Source organism: Entelurus aequoreus, linkage group LG08 (genome assembly GCF_033978785.1).
Source record: "Entelurus aequoreus isolate RoL-2023_Sb linkage group LG08, RoL_Eaeq_v1.1, whole genome shotgun sequence".
Taxonomy (NCBI): Eukaryota; Metazoa; Chordata; class Actinopteri; order Syngnathiformes; family Syngnathidae; genus Entelurus; species Entelurus aequoreus.
In genome coordinates, this window is record NC_084738.1 from 13190942 (window position 1) to 13210224 (window position 19283).

Consider the following 19283-nt stretch of genomic DNA (forward strand, 5'->3'; position numbering starts at 1 on the left):
TAGGGACACTTAATGAAGTGCTCTGTTAGTGTATGAAGACCAGATAAGTTTGCATTGCAGGCTTTTAAATGTACATTGATGCATCAATGCGTTAAAGCCAATACTTCTTTTTGACACATTCCCTTCAAATGTCACTCAAAATGTGTGCTGGAAAGTAGGAAGGGAAAAAAGACAGGGAGAGGAAGGAATGGCACAACAGTGCCCCCTCTCAAAGTGTCCAGAAGGAGGAACTGCATGCAGAGGAAAGCACATAACACCTGGATCAACCTTTAGATCTGAGGAGGAGATGAGAAAGGAAGTGGAAAGGGAAAAAAAGAGAAAAGTGATATAAGTCATTGATAAAAAACAAGCGAATAGAAAAAGAAGAGTGTGATGGCTAGCCATGCATGTAACACAGATATCCTCAAACATTATCAGACAAATCCTCAATGACTTATGGACAATTATAGTAGTTGCCGAATTCACAAATTCACTTGCTGTTTTTCAACCAGTGGTGTGTACCAAAGTTTGCGATGATACGGAGAAAACACCCTAGAGTTACACTATATAGCACATCTGGCTGTGTGAGAAATATCAAGTCAATGATGACTTACAAGGTTTAATAACAGCGCCGCCGTGTGGTGTATTTGTCAGAAAAATATTAGCACAGGCAACACAGTTTTAAGGTGCATTTTTTGACAAATGTTCACCTTTTAATGTGCAGCCATTCAGGAGGAGAAGAGTAAGCTTACACAAATATAAACTTTTTTTCCCACATGATTGTGTAACAATATTATTGAGCTGCTACTGTTTAACATATCAGGAGTCAGAGGCGAGGTCGTACCTTCCTCTCCGAATGTTTCTGGATTCCGCAGGGAGGCGTCAAGCAAGACGGGAGAGACAAACAAAAGATCATGCCATTGAGCTGAAAAGTCACACCTCAAAAATCTTTGTCATTAGATAATGATGAACAAGATAATAGTGAATGGCAAGGTAATAGCAAACAACGAGATAACAGCTGACAACGGATGACAGCGAACAACGAGATAATAGTCAACACCATAATAGTCGGCAACGAGAAAATAATCAACAATAGGGAAGAATGAGATGATAGCGAATAACAAGATAATTGTCGATAACGAGCTAATAGTCAAAGAGATAATAGTAAACAACAAAATAAGAGTTAACGAGATGATAGCTAACGTCAAGATAATAGTCAATAAAAATATGATAGTGAACAACAATATATATATATATATATATATATATATATATATTGTGGATAATGCATATGTTTAAGAGCTATTTCTTTATTCATAATCATGTTTGAATCAGCTCATATTTTCTTCCTTAATTTTACTCTGTATACTAGTTTCTCTTTGTCTTCAGATTGCCTGGTTAGACAGGGTCGTAAACCATCAGGAATGTGAACACAACCCCCAAGTCTCTCTTCTTATCAGTGTTGAGGGGGGGGGGGGGGGGGGGGAATGGGGGCTTTCTTTGCGTGAAAAGAGTTGCTTTTGGCCGGTGGAATGCCAGATCAACTTGGGCTGCGCATTTGTATGTGTTGTTCGAGGCTGGTCTCATTATTGCCAAAGCTTTGACAATAAAATTACAAAATACCTATTCTGTGCTTGGTGGTACCTTTTGAGTTCAGTTGATATGTCATTAAGGAACTTGGGACTGACCAGCGTTTTACATCCCACTTGGAGGAACATCTGGTCAAACGCAACAATTTGGGGGCTTCGTCCGAGATGACACGCTGACAATTGGACCTTCTCTTGCAATCTTCTGGACAGACTCACATGGCCAAAACATAATTCAAGGTAAGCAGAACCTTTCTTTTTAGATAAAATCTGCATTAGGAGTCTGCCCAGAAGTCTGTAAGTTAAACACTGCTTTGTACCCCAGACACAGAATGGTGATTTTGATAGATTGATTGCATTTTTGCCGAGCCTGCCATTGCATTAAAATTGTAAATAAGTGGTCAACTCACGTCATTGTGTCTCGATTACCGTGACGGGCAGTTTCATTGACGAGTGAACTAATAGTTGGGTGTGGCTCACCCTGGGTAGTTGGTCGCCGCCTAAAAGAGTAACGGGTTGGATGCCCATCATATGGTACAGTAAATACTCCCCGGTTGTGAGATCCCTGTTGACATTTTTATGTGCACACAAATTAAGGATGGGTCGGAGGCCATTTGTAAAATACAATAAATACTCCCTGGTTGCGAGTTCCCTACGGCATTAACGTGTGCGTTAAAATTAAGAATCGTACGGGAGGAGGCCCTTCTGTACCATATGATAAATTCCACGGCTGGAGGCCATTTGTAATAAATACAATAAAGATTCCCCGGTTGTGAGGTCCCGGCGACACTTTAGTGTGCGCTAAAATTAAGGAAAAATAGAGACAATGGCCAAGGAGTGTGACAGAAAAGAATGTGATGACGGCTGGGGAAAATGTGATGAATCATTACTGTTTAATAATCCATTGAATGCACTGTTGTCGACAATGGAATTAGCAGGTAAAGTTTAAAAAGAAAAAAAAAAAAAAGAAAAAAAAAAAGAAAAGAGAACGTTCCTTGAAAGGGTTAAGAGGGAGTTTACAATACTCGAAAAGTTGTGAACTCAAACGTCTGGTAAAATAAAAAATAAAATAAAAAAGTAACTGGAAGTTTTATGGTAAAGTGAAACGCAGAGAGAGGGCTTACGTGTATGTGTGTGTGTGTGCGTAGGGCTGTAGGCACTTGCTTGTGTGTGCGTGAGTGCTTACACGTGCTTGTGTGTGTGTGTGCGCTGGTGAAAATGGCCAAGGAGTGTGACAGACAAGAATGTGATGACGGCTGGGGAAAATGTGATGAATGGTTATCGTTTAATGATCAATTGAATGTGCTTTTGGTAACAATGGAGTCCGCGGGGAGAGACAAAAAGGAACGAAGTAAAGTAGTTAAGGAGATGACTCGAGCACAGGGCGAGGAACCTAACGGGTTAAAAGAAGGCTTACAGAACTTATGTGCTCGAGAATATAAGCGTTTGACGAATGAGAAAAGGAAGCTAGAGGGAATTCGAGTAAGCGGGAGTTACATGGAAAAAAGAACCGATGATTAATGAGACAAATAGGACAGACTAGACTGATTGGTGTTTTGCCTGCCGCGCATGCGCAAGACAATTCAAACGACCCGCCCAGACTTTGACTAGGCCACCGCCCCCTACTCCAGTGAGAAGGAGAGAGAGAGAAAAAGAGAGCAGGTGAAGGAAGATTGAGGGAGAAGAGGATGGTTTGAGAAAATATGGGAAAAGGATGTTTATAACCTTACGTTATGTGAATGGTTTCTAGGAGAACAGAAAATAGAAACATTGTGTGAAGTGTAAGGAAGAGATGGATACAGGATGTTGTTTGTAAAGGAAAACGAAAGTGAAGAAAAGATGAGAAAGTGACAAATGAAGGTATTCGTAAATGGTATGCTGTTGATTGTGGTTAGCTGCAAGTTTGTTTATTTGTTTGTTTGTTTAGTTGTTTGAGTGAAATGGGAAGAAATCAATAGGAGACTTTAGAAGCATTTGTATCGTTGTGTTTCCACACAAGATGGCAAAAATACAGAACAACAAGTAGGATTAATGGCTGAATCTTCGACCTCACCGATAACACCATACGTTACAAACATAGCTACTGCTATGCGCAGTCTCTTTCCTCAAGATGAGGATGATAAGGCTAATGACAGAGCAGCAAGGAAGCAACTCCTTAATTTACAGATCGCTGAAAATAAAAGGTTAAAAGAACCAAAAGGTCAAAGATCAGCTAGGATATATTCAGCAGTGGGTGACCTTGCTTTTGAGTTCCAACAGGTGGAGGAAAGAATCCTCAACAGACGTGCGACCAGACGGTTGGACTCGGGTGGTGGACAACACGATGCTTCAAAGCCAGTCCGGGGTGGAAACTGTTTCGGCTGTGACCAGCCTGGTCACTGGAGTCGTGAACATTTTCGAACGGGAAAGGTTCCATAGTGCCAACAAACGAACACAAAAGCGTGGCAAAGGACGCCCACCGCAGGAGCCCCAGCAGGAGATACAGACTGGCCCCCTGCTGGACATGAGTGTCAACGACAATGTTATCAGTTCGTGATTGACACTGGCGCCGCCCATTCGATTCTGAATGCAGAGGTACCAAAGAAACTGTGTGCTTCCTCTTTAAAGGTCGAAGGCTTCGCTGGGGTCACAAGGTTACCTGTCACCAAACCACTTCCGGTTCAGATTGCTGGACCTCCTTTACAGACTGTACCCTGACATTCAAATCGCACAGAAGGAACATTCCTGGTGTTACCTGACGGCTTAACCACCAAGCTGCGACACCACTACCAAGGCTCCTACCACAGCCTGAAACAACAGGAATGGCTGACATCCAACTGCTCTAACAGTGAAAACCCTGACTGGCTGAGATGCTTCCGTGTGTTCTGCCACCCGACTCGCCATATGTTATGATCACCAGTTAGACACTCATACCAGGAGACCTTTGACTCCTTTGTATATTTATATATGTTGGAACTCATGGAGTGGTTGCTCATGTTGACCTATCTTTGAAACAACTAGCATGGTATAAGATGGACACAATTGTGTCCCACATTGTTCACTTGCTCTCTGTCTCGCCTACAAAACCAAAGAACTTAGGTGCAATGATAAGACACGGCGTAGCTGCCAAACATTACACCGACACCCAAATACCACATTTTCAATTGTTTAGGTTTAGCACATAGTTGTGTTGAACACATAACTATGGGCTGCACTTTAGACACCTGTAGGCTACGAGGAGCTAGCAGCTACACAACAGCTGAGCTAAAACGACACATTACACATTTAAGCATATCAAATAATTATAGTTGCTCATTACATACACATAGTTGTCAAGACAGAAGTCTGATAGAAAGTATTCAGTAACAAACGTGTCTGCATCATTCAACTTTCTACAACATGAGCTTGACTTAATGAATTATTGGGGCCACCAGTTGTGGTAAAATTTCAAAATACTATTGCTAAAGCATTCGCCACAAGGGTAGTATTTTTCTAGTATTGGTGACAATATAAATATAAGCATATTTGTTACTTTCACCATATTGAATAAGTTACATAAAAGCTAGCGTTTAGTTGAGTTTGAGTTAATTGTGATATTGCTAAGGGGTCCCCTACCCTAACAACACCCCCCAGTGGACCATAGAGGCTAAAGAGACAATCATTGACCTCAAACATGACCTGTCCTCCGCTACTTGACTATTAGCTGACCTTTTTCTTAGATGTTTCTGAAAGTGATAGTATGACTAACACAGTCCTTTTTTCAGAAACAGAAGGGGGTGAGTGAGGGTGGATACAGACTCCTTGGAACAAAATCGACAATCATCCGACTCTGACACATTCCATAGTTTTAACGTTTTTACCGTGGGTAAGAAGTTATAACTAATTTTAATTTGAAAATAACGATTTTACACATCGATAGTAGTTTAGTAGATCAAATTTAGAATATGGAGGAGGTGAGGGTGAATCATGTATAGTCTTTGATTTCACTGATATGATCAATACGGTACAAGGGAAAAGGTACGTACTGACTTGTGTTGACAATCACAGTGGTTGGCCGGAAGCAACAACAACCTCAAAAGAGGATGCAATATCAGTAATTAAATGACTTGTGAATGACCTAGAACCCCGACATGGTTTCCCCAAAAAGATTAGGTCAGACAACGGCAACCATTAAAAAAAAAACCTCACTTAGCCTTGGTCGAAAAGGCTTTCGGACTAGAACACAGGTTTGGGGTACCATCCTGAGTCCCAAGGTAAGGTTGAAAGGATGGACCAGAACATTAAAAACTAATTGGCTAAAATCTGTGCACAGACCAAATTTAATTGGATTGACATGTTGCAATTAGCGCTAATGATCATTCGAAGGTCCGTGAATAAAACTGTTTTACCGCCCTTTGAGTTTTTTCACCCTATGAGCTGCATACAGGTCAGCCCAGGACCAGCAGCCGCCATGGAAGGAGGACTCAGCGTAAAACCAAAATGGTATTTTACACAAAAAATGCAGAATTTGTGTGCCAGTTCTTCTATACGAGGATGACAGCCCGCCACTCCAGATTCCCTTCCGGCCGCTGAGAGGGTCAAGATCAAGGTCATCAAACGCAAGTGGACGGAGCCCAGGTGGTCCCTTCAAGGTCGTGGAACGGACGTCTCACGCCCTTCGACTAGCTGGAAAAGGGGACACCTGGTACCACCTCTCCCTCTACACTCCTGCTGAAGAACCTGACAGATTACCAGCGGATGTCATTGCTGACATCGCCACTACATCTGCCCCACTCGACCCCCAGCAGCGCCTTTTGAGCCTGAGGTAGCTGAAGAAGAACGGGAGCAGAAAACGACTCATTTTTAGTGTCATAGAAGAGCGAGGCTTTAATTACACACACATAATCCTACAGCCCAGAAGACGACGCTGAGAGAGAGATTTTCTACCTATATTACTCTTTTTAACTTCTATATTGTATATCCTTATTTGAGACCAGCCTTTATACTCGAAGTTATCCAATTTCTCTTGCTTGTTTTCAGCATAACTATCTGTGTCGTTATATTAAGTGAAAAGTTTGATGTTTATCCCCGTTTCGTTACCTGAATTACTCTGATTTTGATAGACGAAAAGCAGGATGTCACATCCGGTAGTGTTCCCTGACGGACTGGTGCTTGGGCGTGTTCTACTGTCTTTGTGTCTCAGTTCTTCCTTCCTGACGACAGTGACTGACAAGTGTCTAAGAACAAACAGCGGACTTTAAATAGACTGGGTCAAAGAGGATAGCAAGACTTATTTTTTGACCTATGCAGTGTGATTAATTACGGGGGACACAATAGCTATTACCGTGGTAATAACCTCTATTATCTATTGTGACGACTCAACCCTGAACCATCGGTGTCGGATGCAGACAACATACTATGGTAAGTGGTGCCCATCGTCCCTTTTATGTTGTTTTGGGGGTTGACCTGACTGATACAGACTCTAAAGGAATTATTAAAATTAATGTCCTTGAGAGGGCGTTAACTACCTCTACACCCTCTGTAGCACCTAAAGTACCACCCCACCTTGGTGGTGTTTCAAAGGCTCTCACATCTGTGCGTGCTAATGACATCACCACCGAAGGCCTGGTAACTTTGACCTTAGGAGCGGGTACAGGTAAACCTGTGGCTCAGGTGGATGCCAAAACCTGGGTGACTGTGTTGCTTGTTCCGCTGGACGTCCTTTTCCCCACACTTACCCCGCCCCTTTTAAGTTGACTGACATAAATGGCTCAAACTGTCTTATTTCCTTGTTCTCTGAACCCACGCCACCGGGGTGCGATTTGTTGGCTAGTGTGTACCCTCCTGTTGACAATTCCACCCGACTTCTTCCATTTGTGGCCCAAAAGCTGAATTACACGTGTTTTCAATTCAAAGGACCCTCTTCGTCCCCCAACAAATTGGGTGACATTAACCCTTCCTGATGCACCACACTGATAGATGGCTCAAGGATAGGCCCTTGGGCACGAGCTGACTTATTCTGGTATTGTGGGGAGCACAGATTGTACATTAGAATCCCAACGTTATCCGTAGGGCTTTGTGCTATGGTTAGACTGGTGACCCCACTCACCCTAGTGGGTACCAAATTAACTCCCCTTGTAACTCCTGTCTCAGCGGCCTCTCTAACTTCTTGCCGACGCCGCCATGTTTTATCTCGAAGGAGTGTAAAGGGCTCCTTTGATCTGATGAGAAACCCTGATGGTGTTTACTTTGATGCAATTGGACAACCAAGAAGGGTCCCCTCACAACACAAATTGTGGTGTGAATCCTGTGCAGGTTTCGAGAACCTTCCTATCATTGGTGCTATTTTCCCTGTGACTGCTACTAAAAATGTAGAACGCATTAACTATGTTTTTTATAATCTGTTGAGACTGACCAACCTGACTCGTGACGCCGTTGAGGGACTTGCTGAACAACTTGCCCCGACCTCCCTCATGGCCATCCAGAACCGCATAGCCCTTGACCGCATCCTAGCCAAGGAAGAAGGTGTGTGTGTGCAATGTTTGGTGACCAATGCTGTACCTTCATTCCTAACAATGCTGCCCCCGATGGCTCGGTCCAGAGCGCCTTAGAAGGCCTCAGAGCCTAAGAACTTACTGAAGTTTCCGGTGTCTCTGACCCCTTTAAAGATTGGCTTCATAACACCTTTGGCAGGTGGTCTGACCTAATTAAGTCGGCCCTGGTCTCCATTGGAGTTTTCTTGGCCGTCATAACCTCATGCGGATGCTTTATTGCCCCTTGTGCTAGGTCTCTATGCACCCGCATCATTGTTAGAGCTGTCAAAGGTCAACCCCACCCTGGTTCTGGGCTTGCTATGTCACTGAAGGGGGTCAAGCATAGTGGTGACTTTCAGGGACCGTTAGTTTCCTTCCCTGACAATGACGACATTGACGTTGACTCCCTCCTTCTCTCTCCCATGTAACTATGGTTTGATTGTTTATCGATAGCTTGCTCGAAAACCAAAACAGCACCTACTTTAATGTAGGGCGTGCTTTAGAGGTGTTGCTCTCGTAGGAGAGATCTTTTGGATAAGATCTGAAGGGGGATTGTGGATAATGCATATGGTACAGAGCTATTTCTTTATTCATAATCATGTTTGAATCAGCTCATATTTTCTTCCTTAATTTTACTCTGTATACTAGTTTCTCTTTGTCTTCAGATTGCCTGGTTAGACAGGGTCGTAAACCATCAGGAAAGTGAACACAACCCCCAGGTCTCTCTTCTTATCAGTGTTGAGGGGGGGGGGAAATGGGGGCTTTCTTTGCGTGAAAAGAGTTGCTTTTGGCCGGTGGAATGCCAGATCAACTTGGGCTGCGCATTTGTATGTGTTGTTCGAGGCTGGTCTCATTATTGCCAAAGCTTTGACAATAAAATTACAAAATACCTATTCTGTGCTTGGTGGTACCTTTTGAGTTCAGTTGATATGTCATTAAGGAACTTGGGACTGACCAGCGTTTTACATCCCACTTGGAGGAACATCTGGTCAAACGCAACAATATATATATATATATATATATGTATATATATATATATATATATATATATATATATATATATATATATATATATATATATATATATATATATATATATACACATTGCTATAATAAATAATAGCAAACAACAAGATAATAGTTAAGAACTAGATACTAGATAATACAGTAGTCAACAAAAAATTACAGTGAACAACAAGATAATAGTCAACAATGCAATAATAGCAAACAACAAGATAATATTTAACAAGATAAAAGCGAACAACAAGATAACAGTCTGTGAGATGATGGAGAACAAAAAGATAAAAGTGAACAACAAAATAATACTGAACAACAAGATAGTATTTAACAAGATAATAGCAAACAACAAGATAATGGTCGATGAGAAAAATAGCGAACAACGACACAATAGTCAACTAAATGATAGCAAACAACAAGGTAATAGTGAACAACATGATCATAATGAACAACGAAATAACATCAACAAGATAATCAACGAGTAAATAGTCGACAAGATAATAGTCAAAACAAGATAATAGTCAACAAGAAATTAGTAAATGAGAAAATAGTCAACAAGATACTAGTCAACAACCAAATAATAGTCAAGAAAATAGTCAACAAGATAATAGTCAATGAGAAAATAGCAAGCAAGAAAATAGTCAACGAGATAATAGTCAACAATAAGATAATAGTCAATGAGAAAATAGTAAACAATAAAATAGTCAACAAGATACTAGTCAACGAGATAAGAGTCAACAAGATACTAGTCAACGAGATATTAGTAAAAAACAAGATAATAGTCAACGAGAACATAGTACACGAGCAAATAGTCAACAAGATACTAGTCAACGAGATAATAGTCAACAACCAAATAATAGTCAAGAAAATAGGCAACGAGATAATAGTCAACAACAAGATAATAGTCAACGAGAAAATAGTCAACGAGATAACAGTCAACAAGATACTAGTCAACAAGATACTAGTCAAAAACAAGATAATAGTCAACGAGAATATAGTAAAGGAAAAAATAGTCAGCAAAATACTAGTCAACGAGATAATAGTCAACGAGATCATCGTCAATGAGAAAGTAGTCAACAAGATAATAGTCATCGAGAAAATAGTCAACAACAAGATAATAGTCAACGAGAAAGTAGTCAACAAGATAATAGTAAACAACAAGATAATAGTCAACAAGAAAATAGTCAAGATGATAGTCAGCAAGATAATAGTAAGCAAGAAAATAGTCAAGATAATAGTCAGCAAGATAATAGCAAACAAGAAAATAGTCAAGATAATAGTCAATGAGAAAATAGTCAACAAGATAATACTCAGCAGCAAGATAATAGTCAACGAAAAAGTAGTGAACAATAGTCAATGAGAAAATAGTCCACAACATGAAAATAATCCGTGAGATAATAGTCAACAAAGAGATGATAGTGAAGGAGAAGACGACAATAGCGAACACGATAGAGAAAGTGAAAGCTCTTACTTAAATCCCCATCCAGTTCCTCCCAGCACGATGGCCCCCAGCAGAATAGCACCAGCCACAGAGCCAATGATGATGTTGGTTCCACTGGGACCTGCAAGTACAACTCATACACCAATACATCCTACATAATCATCTTCAACTGCAAACATTACCTTTGTGTTTCTCAGGTCCCTCAGGTGGGGTAGGAATGGGAATGGGGTCAAAGACGCTGCAGTCCGTACCAGTGTAGTCTCCATCACAGATGCACTTCACCTCGTTGCTGCACGTCTGCAGACGTTCAAAGAGCTACTTGAAATCCACTCTTCACACGTACTGTAAGTCTAAGGACAAGGTGTGTGCGCGCGCTCTCACGCCGTGATGGGAGCAGATGCGCGAGGACGAGGAGCCGGGACACATGCTGAGGTTGAAGGTGGTGACCGGGAGGCAGCGGCGTTCCAGACACATCATGTTGGGTCCACACGGCGTCCCGTCCTCCACGTAGCCCAAGTCCAGGCCATCATCCAGCACTGCATGACCGCCTCTTAATGACACATTCAAAAAAGTAGTGTTACCTTCTTCACTCAAAACATTTTTAGAGTATTTCCTTTTTGATGGCACTATCTGCAGGGAGGAACACAAAAGTGCCGCAGTATTTAGTCCAGCAGAGGGCGCTCTCTGACACAAGTCAATCACCTCGATGTTTTCCAGCAGGAAGATGCTTTGACAATACCGGATGTTGTGTAACTGTAATTTTGTCATCATTGACTATATGACTGTAATTGTTTCTTCATGTTTAAAACTGCATTTAAAATGTGTTTAGTTACTGTGCGAGGTACTGATAGCGTTTATATGATCAAAAACACACCACATACTCAGGTGGGTCCATTATTCGGAGTTTTGGCTATCAACTTGGCGGTCTTAGGATGCGATGTGATGGAAGTTTAGATTTTTAGCTTTTATTAAATAGGTTTCACATAAATATGGTTTTCCCTTATGCTCTGAATATTGTGCCGATTCCGCTTAGCAACAAGGTAAAGTACAACACCCAAAACCAGTGAAGTTGGCACATTGTGTAATTCGTAAATAAAAACAGAATACAATGATTTGCAAATCTTTTCAACTTATATTCAATTGAATGGACTGCAAAGACAAGATATTTCATGTTCGAATTGAGAAACTTTTGTTGTTGTTGCAAATAATCATTAATTTAGAATTTATTGGCAGCAACACAATGCAAAAAAGTTGGCACAGGGGCATTTTTACCACTGTGTTACATGGCCTTTCCTTTTAACAACTCTCAGTAAACGTTTGGGAACTGAGGAGACCAATTTTTGAAGCTTTTCAGGTGAAATTCTTTCCCATTCTTGCTTGATGTACAGCTTAAGTTGTTCAACAGTCCGGGGGTCTCCGTTGTGGTATTTTAGCTTCATATTGCACCACACATTTTCAATGGGAGACAGGTCTGGACTACAGGCAGGCCAGTGTAGTACCCGCACTCTTTTACTATGAAGCAACGCTGTTGTAACACGTGGCTTGGCATTGTCTTGCTGAAATAAGCAGGGGCGTCCATGGTAACGTTGCTTGGATGGCAACATATGTTGCTCCAAAACCTGTATGTACCTTTCAGCATTAATGGTGCCTTCACAGATGTGTAAGTTACCCATGCCTTAGGCACTAATACACCCCCATACCATCACAGATGCTGGCTTTTCAACTTTGTGCCTATAACAATCCGGATGGTTCTTTTCCTCTTTGGTCCGGAGGACACGACGTCCACAGTTTCCAAAAACAATTTGGAAATATGGACTCGTCAGACCACAGAAAACTTTTCCACTTTGCATCAGTCCATCTTAGATGAGCTCGTCGCCGGCTTCTTTAGCAGAAGCCGGCGACGTTTCTGGGTGTTGTTGATAAATGGCTTTGGCTTTGCATAGTATAGTTTTAACTTGCACTTACAGATGTAGCGACGAACTGTAGTTACTGACAGTGGTTTTCTGTATTGTTCCCGAGCCCATGTGGTGATATCCTTTACACACTGATGTCGCTTTTTGGTGCATTACCGCCTGAGGGATCGAAGGTCCGTAATATCATCGCTTACGTGCAGTGATTTCTCCAGATTCTCTGAACCTTTTGATGATATTACGGACCGTAGATGGTGAAATCCCTAAATTCCTTGCAATAGCTCGTTGAGAAATGTTGTTCTTAAACTGTTCGACAATTTGCTCACGCATTTGTTCACAAATTGGTGACCCTCGCTCCATCCTTGTTTGTGAATGACTGAGCATTTCATGGAAGCTGCTTTTATATCCAATCATGGCACTCACCTGTTCCCAATTCGCCTGTTCACCTGTGAGATGTTCCCAATAAGTGTTTGATGAGCATTCCTCAACTTTCTCAGTCTTTTTTGCCACTTGTGCCAGCTTTTTTGAAACATGTTGCAGGCATCAAATTCCAAATGAGCTAATATTTGCAAAAAAATAAAGTTTTCCAGTTCGAACGTTAAGTATCTTGTCTTTGCAGTCCCTTCATTTGAATATAAGTTGAAAATTATTTGCAAATCATTGTTATTCTGTTTTTATTTACCATTTACACAACGTGTCAACTTCACTGGTTTTGTGTTTTGTAAAACAATCTGTGCAATTCAGCTGGTCTACAAATGTTGTGATAAAGTTCAGAATAAAACACAAATGATTTGTCTTGTTTTAGAAAATAAAATGTAGTTTAAAAAACACATTGGCAGCATGTTTTTGTTTACATTCTCGTGCAATGCTTTGTGGTTACACCTCCACGCTCAAAGTTGGGCATTCCTTACTTGCCAGTGTCCTTGAATGCATCATTCCTCCAACCATGTAGTGAATGCTCACCTGCAGTCCAGGTATCTGTTGTGGTGATAGATGGTCATTCCCGTGAGTTTGCCCTGCAGCTCGCCAACGCTTGGCTTGTCGGTCACGTTGGTGCACAGCAGCAGACCACACAAGACGTCCCTGCACATGAGGAGGAAGTCCAATGTACACGGCCCTTTGTGGTTTCAATATGGCCGCACGGTTTACCTACTGCTTGTTACAATGCATCCATCCCTGACCACTGGGCTCGGGGCCGCAGTTTCCCTTCTCGGTGCCCTCTGCATTGAGCTTTTCATAGCAGAATCTGTCAGCGGAATCTGAGAGGGAAAATATATTTGGTGAAGAGATGATTGGGAGGAAAGACGATCAACACAAAAGAGCTTGGAGAAAAGCAAAACATAATTTATTATAACTCCTTAATTAATATAGTTAATTTTCTTTTTTTTCAAGTGTTCATTTAGCTGCAAGCCATAACATGTATGTAATAACTATAAATCATTATTTTATTACTGAAGCCTTAACATAGCTCACAAATAATTTATTATACAAATATTACAAATGTCATAACCAACATTATAATAATTGAGTGATAATATAGTTGCATGACAACTATTTAATAACTAATGTTTGATTTTTAGCAAGTGTTAGCTAACTAATAACATTGTTTTTGAAAATATCACATTATTAAAATTAAAAAAGGTAATTTGTTTATTTAATACAAAGTTTAATGACCATTTTTACAATATTGAGGTTTTAGCTAACAAATAAAATTGTCTGGAAAATATTTATGATTATAATTCTTACTATAATAAAAACAAAACAAATTTAGTTGCTATTCAATGTATACAATACCTAAGGTTTCATTATTTTTTTTTTTAATATTAATGTTGACTTAACTATATATATATATATATATATATATATATATATATATATATACATACATATATATATATATATATACACTACCGTTCAAAAGTTTGGGGTCACATTGAAATGTCATTATTTTTTAAGGAAAAGCACTGTACTTTTCATTGAAGATAACTTTAAACTAGTCTTAACTTTAAAGAAATACACACTATACATTGCTAATGTGGTAAATGACTATTCTAGCTGCAAATGTCTGGTTTTTGGTGCAATATCTACATAGGTGTATAGAGGCCCATTTCCAGCAACTATCACTCCAGTGTTCTAATGGTACAATGTGTTTGCTCATTGGCTCAGAAGGCTAATTGATGATTAGAAAACCCTTGTGCAATCATGTTCACACATCTGAAAACAGTTTAGCTCGTTACAGAAGCTACAAAACTGACCTTCCTTTGAGCAGATTGAGTTTCTGGAGCATCACATTTGTGGGGTCAATTAAACGCTCAAAATGGACAGAAAAAGAGAACTTTCATCTGAAACTCGACAGTCTATTTTTGTTCTTAGAAATGAAGGCTATTCCACAAAATTGTTTGGGTGACCCCAAACTTTTGAACGGTAGTGTATATATATACACATATATATATACACACACACACACACACACACATACATATATTTAGCATCATTATTATTGTCATTCTTAAGATCATTATTATAAAAAGGGTTAATTTCTGCTTAATACAATTTATTTAGTAGTCAAGTAATAATTATTACTCTTCCTAAAGTTTTGGCATGACTCATATTTATAATAAGATATTGGATAATATATATTTTTGTAAAAACATTTATTTTTTTAATTGGATATATTTATGTATGAATGTTTAGTGCTCTGTGTTTTATTATCTAAAGCTTGAGACTTCTTTAAAAAATTAAAATTCTATTTTTGACTGTATAATACAGTATTACAGAGCTGAGCAATTCTCGGTCTGGACAGAAGAGGGCAACCTAACATCCTTACTGTAGCCCCACAGGCTCCTGCACTGAGCGTCTCTGGTCTTGCAGCGGCCTCCGTAGCAACGACCCTGAAGAAGAGGAAGAGGTTAAAGGTCACAATGAAGTTTAACAGACACCTGGAGAGAGAGTGGGCGTGTCTGTGTGTAATTTTACCTGTCCCGCCTCACATGTGTAGCCATCCAGTTTGTTGACGTTGTGAGGACACTAAAACACATCCATCAAATGTCTGAGACCTTCTTTAGCAGTGTGCCATCTCGTTGTCTTACCTGGCTGGAGTCACCTGTGCAGGTTTCGGGGATGTCACAGTCGTTGACCACTTCGCGACACGTCGTCCCCCTCAACTCGTACTGCGGCCACACGAGGAGAGAGCATTAAGAACATCCAGGGTCCACCGCAACGTGAACACAACCCACCTTGCAGTCGCGGCAGCAGAGTCCGTTGCTGCAGATTGCATTGTGGGTAAGCGTGCACTTCTTACAGCAGTTGGCGCCGCTGCGAGCGCAGTCCTGTAGGCCCAACTTGAATATTCATAAACGACACAACAATGATAAAATGTGGATTAAGTGAGAAATTTACCACAAGTGAGCCGCAGTCGCACTCTTCTCCCGGCTCCACGTAGCCGTTACCACACTCGGGCGGGTCCAGCAGCTGCAACATTTAGGAGTCGGAAGAAAGAAACTTTTGAAAAGCTCCGCCTCCAAAAGGTACTGTACCACCATTTTTGCTTGCATAGTTTAAGTCATTATAGATTCAAATATGTGGCTTGTTTATGAATACCGTATTTTTCGGAGTATAAATCGCACCGGCCGAAAATGCACAATAAAGAAGGAAAAAAACATATTAGTCGCACTTGAGTATAAGTCGCATTTTTCGGGGAAATTTATTTGATAAAATCCAACACCAAGAATAGACATTTGAAAGGCAATTTAAAATAAATAAAGAATAGTGAACAACAGGCTGAATAAGTGTACGTTATATGAGGCATAAATAACCAACTGAGAACTTGCCTGGTATGTTAACGTAACATATTATGGTAAGAGTCATTCAAATAACTATAACATATAGAACATGCTATACGTTTACCAAACAATCTGTCACTCCTAATCGCTAAATCCCATGAAATCTTATACGTCTAGTCTCTTATGTAAATGAGCTAAATAATATTATTTGATATTTTACGGTAATGTGTTAATAATTTCACACATAAGTCGCTCCTGAGTATAAGTCGCACCCCCGGCCAAACTATGAAAAAAACTGCGACTTATAGTCCGAAAAATACGGTACATAAAGATGATTTGTTTAATATTGCTGTATAAAGAAAATAAAATGTTATTTCAATAAATATGTGTGTATTTGTAGGATTATTTCATGAATATATCTTTCCCGGTGGAGGAGAGGGGTTAGTGCGTCTGCCTCACAATACGAAGGTCCTGAGTAGTCGTGAGTTCAATCCCGGGCTCGGGATCTTTCTGTGTGGAGTTTGCATGTTCTCCCCGTGACTGCGTGGGTTCCCTCCGGGTACTCCGGCTTCCTCCCACCTCCAAAGACATGCACCTGGGGATAGGTTGATTGGCAACACTAAATTGGCCCTAGTGTGTGAAAGTGAGTGTGAATGTTGTCTGTCTATCTGTGTTGGCCCTGCGATGAGGTGGCGACTTGTCCAGGATGTACCCCGCCTTCCGCCCGAATGCAGTTGAGATAGGCTCCAGCGCCCCCCGCGACCCCGAAGGGAATAAGCGGTAGAAAATGGATGGATGGGATATATCTTTCCCTTTGGGACTGTGACAAGGGGTGGCACTTTCCTGACTTCTGCGGTGCTATTTTGTGAACTTCTGGATCTGCCTTCCGGGAGCCTTTTGGCCATGGAGACCAGCTGCTGGTTCTCTGCCACACCAGAGTCCGTTTGGAGAGACTGGAGAAGATGCGGATGAAGAGACAGGGCTGCGGAGCTGGCGCTGAGCGCCGGGACAGACAAGCTTCACAGGGTATTGGATGAATGAGCAGGTATTGGACATGCACACCTCGGTCTCCTTAGACGCATCCTCGCTCATCCATGCGGACTGGACACTGGCCTAAAGTTGGTGGGCGGCTGAGGGTGGAGTCGGCTCTCTTGGTTGCTTTGTTGGGTCTGCTCCTGTCTCTGGCCATGCTTCCCCCACCCCAGCAGGCGATGGTGTGGAACACCGCAGAGGCCACCACAGAGTATATGTTTTTTGTTGTTGTTGTTGTTGTTTTACTTTTGTGGCTGTGTGTAGAAGTGGCTGGTTGCATCAGCTCTGCTCTTTTAATGTGTTTAATGTCCTTGGTGTTCTTTGATGTTTCCCTCTTACACACATGTTTGTGTGCTATGGCTATGAGGTTTCCCCCCCCCCCCTTGGGCCCAGGCTTAGACTGATTTTTTTTCTCACCCCCCTCCCCACCTGTTTCTCACCTTTTTTGTAAGGGGCGTCAGAAGTTGGCAGACCCGTCAGCGATCCTGTTCTGTCTCCCTGTAATGTTTGTCTGATCTTGAATGGGATTGTGCTGAAAATCTTAATTTCCCCTCGGGGATTATTAAAGTATTTCTGATTCTGATTCTGATTCCAATACATTTTTCTAAAGTCAATGGAACCAGGAGATAGAGCCAACGTACCAGCAGTATACTCGCACCACAGGTTGAGAACTTTATAATGTAGGCTTGCACAATCCATTCAAATCAAGTGCAATAATTGATTTAAAAAAGTTGTGTAATAAAGAATAACATTTATTTTTTACTAAAGTTTGTAGAAGGTTGGCACATAAACCCACTGAGACGGGGGTCAGCAACCCACGGCTTTAGAGCCACATGCGGCTCTTGAGCCTGGTGGCTCCATGGAGCTTTTTCAAAAATGTATAGAAATGGGGAAAAAAATGGGATGAAAAATATCCTTTTTGTTGTAATGTTTCTGTAGGAGGAAAAAGACGACACAAACCTTCCTAATCGTTAGAAAGCCCACTGTCTAATGTGTTTGCTTGCATGCTTCACTGATGAGAGTATTTGGCGAGTGCCGTTTTGTCCTACTAATTTCAGCGGCCCTTGAACTCACCGTTGTGTGGATTGTGACTCAGCAGTTTGTTTACATGTATAACTTTCTCCGACGCTGCCACAGAAAGACGTGTTTTATGCCACTCCTACTGTGTCTCATTTTGTCCACCAAATGTTTTATACTGTGCGTGAATGCACAAAAGTGAGCTTTGTTGATATTATTGACATGTTATGGAGTGCTAATCAGGCATATTTGGTCACTGCATGACTGCAAGCTAATCGATGGTAACATTCTATTTAGGCTAGCTGTATGTACATATTGCATCATTATGCCTCGTTTGTAGGTATATTTGAGCTCATTTAATGTCCTTTACTTTTATCCTCTTTGTATTTAGTTTTATTTGTCCATGTTTAATGACACATTATCTGTGTGTAATATTGGCTGCATTTCTGATAGTTTTTAGTGTACTATGTTGTTCCAGACCACAGCAAACATTACCCAGCTTGCAAAGATTGAAATAAATCCATTAGAAGAAGACAGCCGGCCGTTTCCTTTAACTTGGACACACACATCTATACCTTTGGCCGTCATTTACAGGAGTCATCTCATCCTCTGAGAAGTTTTACTAATGTGTAGAATAAATATTACATTTCAACATTTCTGTCAACAAAGATTTGCGTCAGCCTGCGTCACATATTAATTTTGATAGTAAGCTAATATAACCAATATAAACACTTACATCATGTGTTGTCTTCATTATAACACTTATATAAGTCTTTTGATTTTTTGCGGCTCCAGACCGATTACTTCTTTGTATTTTAGGTCCAATATGGCTCTTTCAACATTTTGGGTTGTCCACCCCTGCACTAAGAAGTCATTAAAATCTGGACATTTGTCACATTTCCTTGGTATAGTCCACTTGTATAAGTGCCAAGTAGGGCAATGACCCAACAGAGCCAGTAGATGGCGCTGAATGGGGAAAAAGTTCCCTCTGTAGTGCAGTTGGCTCCTACATTGTAACATGCATTATC

At 40.9% G+C, this 19283-nt stretch overlaps 1 protein-coding gene across 3 annotated transcripts in view; it reads right to left on the minus strand.

Moving 5' to 3' along the window:
* Nucleotides 1-264: 264 nt before the first annotated feature.
* Nucleotides 265-19283, minus strand: part of LOC133655431 (disintegrin and metalloproteinase domain-containing protein 11-like) — a 52711-nt gene continuing 33692 nt past the window's right edge. For 2 of the 3 annotated variants that reach the window (XM_062055608.1, XM_062055609.1), the window contains exons 17-27: nucleotides 15824-15895; nucleotides 15661-15753; nucleotides 15514-15594; nucleotides 15401-15451; nucleotides 15252-15315; nucleotides 13578-13683; nucleotides 13388-13507; nucleotides 10896-11064; nucleotides 10697-10811; nucleotides 10545-10635; nucleotides 265-841 (exon numbers count right to left, since the gene is read on the minus strand). In XM_062055608.1, coding sequence (XP_061911592.1) covers nucleotides 799-841; nucleotides 10545-10635; nucleotides 10697-10811; nucleotides 10896-11064; nucleotides 13388-13507; nucleotides 13578-13683; nucleotides 15252-15315; nucleotides 15401-15451; nucleotides 15514-15594; nucleotides 15661-15753; nucleotides 15824-15895 — 1005 coding nt within the window. In that variant the 3' untranslated portion in view covers nucleotides 265-798. Of the gene's footprint in view, nucleotides 842-1476; nucleotides 4060-10544; nucleotides 10636-10696; nucleotides 10812-10895; nucleotides 11065-13387; nucleotides 13508-13577; nucleotides 13684-15251; nucleotides 15316-15400; nucleotides 15452-15513; nucleotides 15595-15660; nucleotides 15754-15823; nucleotides 15896-19283 lie in introns of those variants that run through there. The other variant, XM_062055607.1, reaches the window with a different exon arrangement.